Genomic DNA, 11,337 nt, shown 5'->3' on the forward strand with positions numbered 1-11,337 from the left:
CTGTCTGTCTGTCGGTCGGAGCCTCTGTCTGCGTTCTTTAGTGACATAGCTACAGTGTAGTCATGATGATGAAAATCTTAGTGTGATAAGTTGTACGCATTGTAAAGCGCCCAGCGACAACATGTTATTTCGGCTAGAAGTATATGTATAAGTATAGAGGTAGAATATATACATCGTAAAACATTCAAAACAAAGCCAACAACAGGTAAATAAAAAGAGACGAGGTCCAAAGCAGTTTTCTGGCAAATAGTATAAAACTTTATTTAAACAACTCGAAATTGACAATGGCACAAACAGTTATTTACACACATAGAAAAGACAAATGAGGACATAAATAAACATTCAGATAAAACAAACAATCAGCCACTGTCGAGCTAGATCAACAGTTTATTAAATCATAATACCTAATGACCGCCTCGCTGCACATCATCCCTGACTGAGCCCTCACGCTCACAGCTCCTCATATCTGTTCAGAAACTAGACAGAAGTTAAACCAGTACAAACCACAGACTGCCTGTGTCACGGAGAATACAGTCGCTGGTTTATTTATGTCTGTAGGCCGTTGTTGTGAGTGTGGACGGTCGGAGCATATCCTGCGTTAGCTTAGCCGATCTCCATTCAGAAAACACGCATTTTAAAAAGGTTTTTTTCCTGTATTACAATCAAACCACGGTGAAACATGTTGATTGTGTTGGAGTTGGTATCTCCCATAAGTGCAGGGAGCTAAAAAATACGCAGCATCACTTTAAGTCAGTCTATTGTTTTCGGAGCGACAAGGAATGTCTCAAGGATACGTCTCTCAAGTGACACCGGCTAACGGGTGGTGGATGATCGACAGCACTGATGCATTACATGTCTAATATCTGTGCTAGGAAGCACTTCTAAAGTGATCAAATAAATGCAATGAGCTATTACTAAGTTGGACATGGATCTCCTCTTTCTGCTCGCTCCCTTTAGAGAACTCCTGGAGTGGTTTTGACTTTTTATTTTAACTATCCAGAATATTCTATATTGTTAAAATATATATTTGTTTATTAAAAATATTTAATAAATAATCTTAAATCCCTAAAGGATGTTTAGATTTGTCTCTAATAAATTACTTATAAAAAGGAAATGCTTATTTTAAACCGTATAAATAGATTAAATAAATAGTTGTGGGTTTATTCTAGGACCTGCAGTATGGACAATCTGTCACAATATCTTCTGATGTGTCATTGGGATGAAACTGCAGGATTTATATGTTTTCTTTAAGTCACATGGATATCACCACCTAGTGGGTAAAACAGGTACTGCTAGTTTGTGAATGCCATGATTTCAATGTAATGCTGCTTTAAAAACACGGAAGAGAGAACACACACACATCATGAATCCAACGTGACACCTCGTCCGTCACAATACAGATGTTATTTTGATTGATGGCCCAGCCCTATGTTTGTGAGGGGATACAGAAAGGTCTGTTCTGCCTTGATTGACCCTTTAATAGACCGTATGTGATGGTTGATGGTTGCTGCCTGTGACCTCTGACCCCACCAGGCCTTCTTCTGCAGCGCTCTGCTGATCTCCCTCTGAGGTCTTCGGCTCTCCTTCTTTCTTACAACTCGCTGTGAAAACATTAAGTCATATTATACGTTTGTATCAGATAATCATCTAAATCTGAAAAGCAACTAAAGGTTCAAATAACTGTAGTGGAAGAAAACTACAATATCATTATGTGTAGATGTGGTGGAGTAGAAGTATAGAGAAGCACACACTGAAAACACTCAAGTACATGTTTGAGGTACTTGTACTTTACCTAAGTCCAGTAAATGCTGGTGCTTTTTTACGTACGAAAGTGGAGGGGCACGAACAACTTCGACGTGTATACGCTTCTGGTGCTTTTTTAAAAACACATGAACAAATAGCTGTAGCCGCTGGGGAGAAAATCAGCGACGTAAACAGTGACGTCGTGACCAGTGGCGTTTTTATATGTACAAAAGTGGTGGGGCACAACAAACTCAGATGTCTAAATATAAGCTTCTGCAGAGAGGTTCATGGCTGGTGAGGCTCTGGCACTGACTCTTCAGGTTTACAAATATATTAAATCAAAATATAATATTATTTTCAAAAGCTTTTTTTGTCTGATGCTTCAATTACTTTTAAACTGACAGTTCAACAGAAGGATACCCAACAAATGTAATGTTATCATTTAAATATTGAATTGTTCTCTCTTAGTAAGATCCCATTTTCAATAAAATTGCAGTCTTACCTTGACTTGAAGATTAAGTCCATTTGCCTATCCTTCTGGACAAACATCTCTATTACTTTAGTCCTCCTTATCTTCTTGTAGTTTCAAAAGTCTATCATAAATCTAATCTAATCAATAGATTTTTGATTTGAAAATTATAAAAGTAGGGTAGACATGTGGATATTATCCGGCTGAACAAAACGTACATTTATCGAACAGCTACGTTTCCCACAGATCTTATTTTGAGCTATTTTCTAAAATCCTATGGAGAAATCTCATTGCTTTTAGGTCGAGGGAAGCCATGCGCAGCTTACTTCCTGGTTTTAGGACGCCTCACTGCAGCTCTCTCTCCTCCTCTTCACACACCACACTTTTCGCGGCACACGTACTTACAGCCAATCAGCTCTGAATGATGTGAGATGACGTATGGTGGGGATGGCAGCACTATGCCCCTATGGTCATTATTTTTTGCCACACACATTAAATAGGAAAATACTCTGAGCATGCGCAGTGTAGTTTTTGCAGTCACCGTTCACTTAGACAGTCAGAGGGAGGGGCAGGATCGGGTTTTGTCCCACATGGCTCTAAACAGCTCAATAGGCACACACTGTAGACACTAATTAGAAGAGCACAGACTGAAACAGCAATGTACAGACGAATCAGAGGATTAAACATGATCTTAAAATATATTTTATATTTTTTTTAATTTATTTTTTGCATTTTGTTGTAATCATTATTTTAATACTTTCTGCTGACACTAGGTGGGGCTGTGCCCCTAATGACCAGTCGCCACTGGTCGTGACGCAGCAGCGGCAGCACCAGTCGGGCTCTGGGCGGTGTGAACAAAACGGGGGCTGAAAAGAAAAACCGGTTCCGAACCAGAAGAGCTCGAGCACGGAGCGAGAGCGGGAACCGCGTTGGTGTGAGAGCCCCATTAGATCCCCTTTCTTCCCCGGTTGATGCTGGTTGAACTTCACCAGGTCGACACGCCTCCATGCAGTGGATGCTGCCACGTGATTGGCTGATTAGATATCTGCCTTAACGAGCAGTTGAACAGGTGGACCTGATAAAGTGGCCAGTGAGTGTGTTGGGTCAGACATATTGTGATATGTGTTTAGTGTTGTAACTTACGGATCTTCCCGCTCTTCAGAACCAGCAGAACAACGAGGACGAGGAGGATCAGGAGAACTGTGGGGACGAGAGCAGCACGACCAGCCTCTCTGTTGGAAGCATCTGGAACACAACCAGAGGAGGTTTCAGGTCACGAGAAGAGGAGATCAGTTTCACACCAGCGCCCACGATCAGCCGGTCCTTTACCCGGAGGGACAAAGACTCTACATTTCTCTACAGGTTTAAAGTAACGTACCATTTCTCTCTCCAGCTGGAGGAGAGGTCGAGCTGGAGTCCTTCCTCTTGGTCTGCTTCTCTTGCTCCTTTGTTGCTGTTGAGTCAAGTGAGGAAAACACCTTTAAAACTATACATCTGTCTCAACCCTTCCCCCTTCCTGTTCAGTGTTAAACTCTTACCCACGGTGAGGTGAGTGGAACACCTGACCCCCCGCTGGGGGAGGTAGACTTCATAGGACCCGTTGTCAGACAGAGATACGTTGGAGATGGTCAGAGTGGAGACTCCTCTGCTCAGGTCTCCACGATTCAGAGCGGTTCTGTCTCTGTACTGAAGCATCTGGGAATCAGGGTCGTCGCGCCGACTTCGATAAACATGAACGTAACCGCTGTGTCCTCTATTCCATTCCACTGTTGTAGAGGACAGGTCGACGGGGGGGTCCAGACGACACTGAAGAGTCGCTGATCCTCCCTCCACCGCCTGGACGGGCTGAGAGGGAAGACATGCAAGAGGCAGAGCTGCGGAGAAGAACACGTGGACGGTTTGAGAGCCTTCAAAGAAAATACTTAGTTTTAAAGGCTGATTCTCTGTCTGTTACTTTAGATGAAAATAAGGAGCCCCTCCCCACGCCCCTCTGAGAGACATTTGGTTACAAAGAACTCAATGGTGCTCTAGGAGGAGATTCAGGTGATAAGGGGGGGGGGGTTACCTTGTTGCTGATTGGCTAATGGCTACCAAGACAACACATCGTTATGACATCATCAAGTGTCCAAAATCTGATCAGCTCATTTTCAGACAGGTTTTTATAGAAATGGATCAAAAAGAGAGAGAATCTCTTTTCAGAGTCTCTTTCCACAGAGGGGACACACGTTGATGTAGGAGAGACATGAAGAAGAGGGGACACATGTTGATGCAGAAGAGACATGAAGAAGAGGGGACACATGTTGATGTAGAAGAGACATGAAGAAGAGGGGACACATGTTGATGTAGAAGAGACATGAAGAAGAGGGGACACATGTTGATGTAGAAGAGACATGGAGAAGAGGGGACACATGTTGATGTAGAAGAGACATGGAGAAGAGGGGACACATGTTGATGTAGAAGAGACATGAAGAAGAGGGGACACATGTTGATGTAGAAGAGACATGGAGAAGAGGGGACACATGTTGATGTAGAAGAGACATGAAGAAGAGGGGACACATGTTGATGTAGAAGAGACATGAAGAAGAGGGGACACATGTTGATGTGGAAGAGACATGAAGAAGAGGGGACACATGTTGATGTAGAAGAGACATGAAGAAGAGGGGACACATGTTGATGTAGAAGAGACATGAAGAAGAGGGGACACATGTTGATGACTTCATTTGATGTGGCCCCGCAAGAGCTCGCAAAGAATATATTCCGTTTATTATACGGTTACATGCCACTTTACAGAAGCAGGTTGCCCATAAACTACATGTCCCACAATGCATCTCGTTTTGTGATATGGCACTGATGCCACTTGCAGTTATTTGCCCTGGACTTCTGCTTTCAGACGTAGTTAATTACTAAGTTATTATCCTATCCGATAATAATCCAATTCAGAGGCAATCATGTAATATAATGCATTATTTATTTTATATATTATATATTTATATAGTTACAACCGGCCCTTTGAGTGCAACCTTTATGCGAATATGCCCGCAATGAAATTGAGTTTGACACCCCTGGATTAAACTGCTTAAAACACATGCTCAAAGACGATAGAGGGGGGGTGAGGCACTCATGTTCTCCTTTGCTGATCAGACACACACAGAGAGAGAGAGAGGCGGACACATTATTTGTTCAGCTGTGAGAGAGAGCTCGTGCCCGACAGCCGGCCCCGTGAACACCGAAGCAGCAAACGAGGAGGAGGGAGTAGCTATCGAGCATGCAGGCTCTGTAGAGGCTTCTCAATACTCAAATTTCCCCTCCTCGACTCCTCGGTCCTCCGGTAGTGACCCGGAAATGAATTTCAGCGCGCCATTTTGAAGGACGTCTCATTTCTCTAAATGCACACCGAGGACCGAGGATCGAGCATCGAGGAGGCTCTCTGGAGGAGCTATAACCGAGGATACACTGATGGTTCCTCCACGGCTCCTCCGCGGATGCATTTCCGGGAACGGTGGAGGCGTGACGCACGGCCGGATTTATCTCAGCCAATGACAGCTCTGCATGCATCCCCTGGATATTATTTGAGAACCTGCTCTCATCGCAACGCGATGTTTACAGTGAGAACAGCTGTGAGGTCCTGCAGAAAGCAGAGCAGTGTGTAAAATATATATCACTCAGTATAACAGGCCTACTCTCTTTATTTGCTTTAGTTTAGTAGATATCTACAAAGAGTCCATATTTTTCTAAAACCATTTAGTGCTTCACATAATAAAATACACAACGGCTGTAGCCTGATTATGCTTTAGCAGCTGTAGGTGTGTGTGGTACAGTATGTAGGTGTGTGTTGTACAGTGTGTAGGTGTGTGTTGTACAGTGTGTAGGTGTGTGTTGTACAGTGTGTAGGTGTGTGTTGTACAGTGTGTAGGTGCGTGTGTTGTACAGTGTGTTGTACAGTGTGGTGCGTGTGTTGTACAGTGTGTAGGTGTGTGTGTTGTACAGTGTGTAGGTGTGTGTTGTACAGTGCGCAGATGCGTGTGTTGTACAGTGTGTTGTACAGTGTGTAGGTGCGTGTGTTGTACAGTGTGTAGGTGCGTGTGTTGTACAGTGTGTAGGTGTGTGTGGTACAGTGTGTAGGTGTGTGTTGTACAGTGTGTAGGTGCGTGTTGTACAGTGTGTAGGTGTGTGTGTTGTACAGTGTGTAGGTGTGTGTTGTACAGTGCGCAGATGCCGCGGACAGACGGGTCTCAGTTGGTTTGATGTCCTTACTTTTAATACTTGCAAATACAACTTTTGGCCCGTAATTTCAATTCCCCATTTCAGCGACCAGAGAGGGGGGGGGGGGGGATATATCCAGTCTCTGACTGTGTTACGTTATTATGAGAGTGCTCTCATACTTTAAATTGTATATATTTATATAAATATATTTGTGTGTGTGTGTCCGCATCTGTAGCCTGTTATTGTCTCATTATACCGCACTCTCAATGAATGCAAGGTAAATATGTGGGGGAACAATGTTCAGCTGATCTAACAGAGATTATAAAATATGACAAAACACTCGACAGCTGATGCAGCTGTTGCCACGTCATAATGAACGGACGTCGCTTTAATATGACCGCTCAGAGGAGAGGAGTTCTCATTTCTTTAAACGTCTGCTACTTCCCCTCCTCTCTCCTCGGTTCCCCTCCTCGGTCCTCCGCTCGCATCTCCTGTGGGCGGGTCTAAGTCTCGAGGAGGGGAAATTTGAGTATTGAGAAGCCTCTTGTGTCAAAACACTGGGTTACATCCGGGGTTTTTTGACGAGTCTCAAAGCACTACCACCTAGACATGGAAACGTCTCTGCTCAAAGGAAACTGGATGTTGCCGATGTGTTTATGTGGATTCAAAAGTCGTAAATAATCTACAAAATGGAAGAGACCGATCTGATCACTTTATGGGCAGAAGAAACATTTCTATTAAAGAAAGAATTATACATTTCTGTCTTTTTATGCCTTTAATACGAACTTGAATTTTTATTAAAATTAATTACTCAATAATTGTTTATATTTTATTGTAATGTAGAGACATGGCTTTTAGTGACAATCATGTATTGCGTTACAATTATGTAAAAAAGTTAACAAAAAAAGTCTAAATATGATATTTGGCCTCAAATCATCTGAGGCCAAATCAGGCCCCCCCCCCTGCTCTAATGTAACTGTCCTCAAAAAGCAGACTCTCAAATAAAGTTAGCAACTCACCCGAGATATTTTCAGCAACCAGCAACAACAGTAAGAGTTTCTTCATTTCAAATCCTGCTCATTCCTCTCATCTAAAGACATGCAGCCTCTGCTCCAAGATGTGCAACCTGTGGCGCGCTCGGAGCGTCCACACTACAGCTCCAAAAATAGCTTGGAGCTGGGCGTGTCTGGAGCTTGGGGATTTTATTCAAGCAACACGGCCAACAACCAATCACATGAATCTCCCGCCCCCAACATATAAAGCAAAAACCCCCGGGGATTGTATGGGAGCAATATATATATAAACTCCCCAAACAGGCGAAAACCTACCAGTTTCCCCACTGCCTCTGCCACCTCCCTCCATGCTGGTTCCTCCGGTTTGTATCCCGGTAGGTGAAGAGGGTCTGGTCATACAAAACCGGGTGATTCGCTACGGCGATAGTTAGTTTCTCCTCCGACTTTTTTTGAAATATAGAAATGAACGGCGGGATATCTCTCCCAGCTTAGACGCGGTTTGATTGGCTACAGCTTCAGCTGTCATATTTTGGGAAACGGGATTTGATTGGCTGACGCTGTCGACGCTGTAGTGTAGACGGGCCGACGTCTCACAGCCTCCCTCTCTCTCTCTCTCTGTGTGTCTGGCGAGCCAATGAGAACATGCTGAGCTGTGTCGTCATCTTTCCTCATTCCTCTTTCGTGCCCATCGGAAGCATGCCCATAAATAAAGTGACACCCATAAATCATAGACCTTACACACTCAACTTAAACAAACCACTTTGTTCTTTACTGCAAATATAGATAACATAACAGATGAAACATTTTCATTGTGAGTTATACAAGAATATAATTGATTATACTTGATTATAATAAACTTTCGTTTTAAGTATTCAACATGAAGCTCTCAACACCGTCTAAAACGTGGATGATATTCAGAGATGAGCAACATCAAGTTGTAGAAGGCAGACGGTGTGTTTTCTTCCTGAGTCATGTTAAATATCAAAATGGGTCTTCTGGGTGATGAAGTCCGAGAGAATGAAATGTGGGCACGTGTTTTGTGGTTTCTGAATTAGAACACCCAATAAAATGTGTATGTTTAATGAAGACTCTCCTCTTTGTATGTACTGTATATATTTCCCTTTGTACAATGTATTGGTATGTACTGTACATTTCATGTTTAGTATTTGATGTGTATTGTAATGTTTCAAAAATAAAAATACGTTAATTAATTAATTAATCTTACCACCAGACACAACATGAACAAAGGAATGACACACATCAGGACAGTAACTCCAACTTCAGTATTTTAGGAGCAGAAACCTCTACTCGTGTTGTCAAATGAGAAACAGCAACATCTTCCATAAAACTGGTGATTTGAATAATAATTACTACCACTGCACCAACAGTGACGAATGATATGCCTACAATTCATGAGCTTAATGTATCCTGTGTTATGATAAACTATCTCTCTGTCTGTCTGTCGGTCGGAGCCTCTGTCTGCGTTCTTTCGTTACATAGCTACAGTGTAGTCATGACGATGAAAATCTTAGTGTGATAAGTTGTACGCATTGTAAAGCGCCCAGCGACAAAAATGTGTTATTTCGGCTAGAAGTATATGTATAAGTATAGAGGTAGAATATATACATCGTAAAACATTCAAAGCAAAGCCAACAACAGGTAAATAAAAAGAGACGAGGTCCAAAGCAGTTTTCTGGCAAATAGTATAAAACTTTATTTAAACAACTCGAAATTGACAATGGCACAAACAGTTATTTACACACATAGCAAAGACAAATGAGGACATAAATAAACATTCAGATAAAACAAACAATCAGCCACTGTCGAACTAGATCAGTGCTTCTCAAAGTGTGGTCCGTGAGCGCCCCACTGGTGGTCCGTGAGCGCCCCCTAGTGGTCCGTGAGTATATTGGTAAAATTTCACATTTGAAATAAATAAATACATTTAAGTTTTCCGCACTCTCGCGGGAATATCTCTGCAATGGAGCGAGCTTAAGTTTCACTTTCGATTCGGCGATTTGTAAAAAAACGATGTGTTTTTGGATATTTGTGGAGTTAGGTGGTCCGCGAGTGTTTTTTTATTGGTTAAGTGGTCCTTGGTATGAAAAAGTTTGAGAAACACTGAACTAGATCAACAGTTTAGTAAATCATAATACCCACAATGACCGCCTCGCTGCACATCATCCCTCACTGAGCCCTCACGCTCACAGCTCCTCATATCTGTTCAGAAACTAGACAGAAGTTAAACAAGTATACAGACTGCCTGTGTCATGGAGAATACAGTCGCTGGTTTATTTATGTCTGTAGGCCGTTGTTGTGAGTGTGGACGGTCGGAGCATATCCTGCGTTAGCTTAGCCGATCTCCATTCAGAAAACACGCATTTAAAAAGGTTTTTTTCCTGTATTACAATCAAACCACGGTGAAATATGTTGATTGTGTTGGAGTTGGTATCTCCCATAAGTGCAGGGAGCTAAAAAATACGCAGCATCACTTTAAGTCAGTCTATTGTTTTCGGAGCGACAAGGAATGTCTCAAGGATACGTCTCTCAAGTGGCACCGGCTAACGGGTGGTGGATGATCGACAGCACTGATGCATTACATGTCTAATATCTGTGCTAGGAAGCACTTCTAAAGTGATCAAATAAATGCAATGAGCTATTACTAAGTTGGACATGGATCTCCTCTTTCTGCTCGCTCCCTTTAGAGAACTCCTGGAGTGGTTTTGACTTTATTTTAACTATCCAGAATATTCTATATTGTTTAAATATATTTTTGTTTATTAAAAATATTTAATAAATAATCTTAAATCCCTAAAGGATGTTTAGATTTGTCTCTAATAAATTACTTATAAAAAGGAAATGCTTATTTTAAACCGTATAAATAGATTAAATAAATAGTTGTGGGTTTATTCTAGGACCTGCAGTATGGACAATCTGCTAGTTTGTGAAACTGTGCAACGATGGAGGGGAAACTCCTCAAAGGTCACACAAAGGTCACACAAAGATGTTTCTGAGCAAACCTCAATTGTCAACAACCTAAAATCAGCCAGAGCTGAATTATTTCAGACATGTGGTCGTTTTCATTTGTACCCATTTACTGACATTTTACCAAATGTAAACTAGTTTTAACCACAGATAATGACACTGCAGTAAACCAATAGAGCTTGTGGTTTGTGACATGCAGCACACACAAGGACATGACCATGTTGTGGAACTAGGTATTTCTCACATCCTTATTTTTTTCAATCACTAAAGCGTAGAATAGAAAATGTGTGGGAGGAGGCTTGACCTTTGAGGAGTTTCCCCTCCATCGTTGCACAGTTTCACAAATTAGCACTAAACCATGAAACCACTAACTGATATGCATACAGTAAACGTGCAAATGTTTCCTGTACCTGTGATGTACAGCGCACAAGAATGAGCCAGCCTAACTGTAATGAGGTTGCACATGCTGGCATGAATCTTAGTTTTTTTCTCAGAATTTCCTCTTTAAATGCAGAATCAGCATGTTAGCACTTAACCCACATAAGATTATATCTTTAGATGTTATCTGAAGCAGAGGTGACAGCTCTGTTTTTACTTAACAAGGGGTGTATTAATTCAATAAATTGTCTCGTGAACCAATGTAAATATAAAAAATGTATGACAGAGTAGACTTAGAAATAACCGTAAATCTTGCGTTCAGAGAGAGAGAAAACAATTGCAACAAGAAACAGACAATTCAGGAAATCGAGCAACGGAGTCATAAAAGTAATGTCAACCAATGGGTTTCTGACATCCTGTGGTTTAAAGGTCTAAAACCACAACTAAATACATTACATAATAAGTCCTTCAGCTTCATGGGGAATCTCCTGAAATGCTGTCTCATGTCTGCCGAGTGTCATTAGACATTAGGGTCCGATTTTATAT

The 11,337-nt window shown here is 41.9% G+C and overlaps 2 protein-coding genes across 3 annotated transcripts in view; both read right to left on the reverse strand.

Annotated features, from left to right (window-relative positions):
* The window catches only part of LOC117449934 (interferon-induced, double-stranded RNA-activated protein kinase-like), a 94,970-nt gene that overhangs the window by 79,966 nt on the left and 3,667 nt on the right, over positions 1-11,337 (reverse strand). The gene's annotated exons all lie outside the window — the stretch shown is intronic.
* On the reverse strand, positions 233-7,543 carry LOC117449953 (myelin-oligodendrocyte glycoprotein-like). The gene is made up of 5 exons (XM_034087897.2): positions 7,435-7,543; positions 3,751-4,086; positions 3,591-3,665; positions 3,356-3,457; positions 233-1,601 (listed from the first exon to the last, which is right to left on the reverse strand). The coding sequence occupies exons 1-5, from the start codon at positions 7,478-7,480 to the stop codon at positions 1,477-1,479; spliced, it is 684 nt and encodes a 227-aa protein (XP_033943788.1). The 5' UTR covers positions 7,481-7,543; the 3' UTR covers positions 233-1,476.

Source organism: Pseudochaenichthys georgianus, chromosome 1 (assembly GCF_902827115.2).
Source record: "Pseudochaenichthys georgianus chromosome 1, fPseGeo1.2, whole genome shotgun sequence".
Classification (NCBI taxonomy): Eukaryota; Metazoa; Chordata; class Actinopteri; order Perciformes; family Channichthyidae; genus Pseudochaenichthys; species Pseudochaenichthys georgianus.

Coding starts and splice junctions, on each gene's coding strand:
- LOC117449953 (XM_034087897.2), bottom strand. CDS start 7,480: ATGAAGAAACTCTTACTGTTGTTGCTGGTTGCTGAAAATATCTCGG. Junction 3,458..3,590: donor TCCAGCTGGAGAGAGAAATG/GTACGTTACTTT, acceptor GTTGTGTTCCAG/ATGCTTCCAACAGAGAGGCT. Junction 1,602..3,355: donor TCTGAAGAGCGGGAAGATCC/GTAAGTTACAAC, acceptor ATGTTTTCACAG/CGAGTTGTAAGAAAGAAGGA.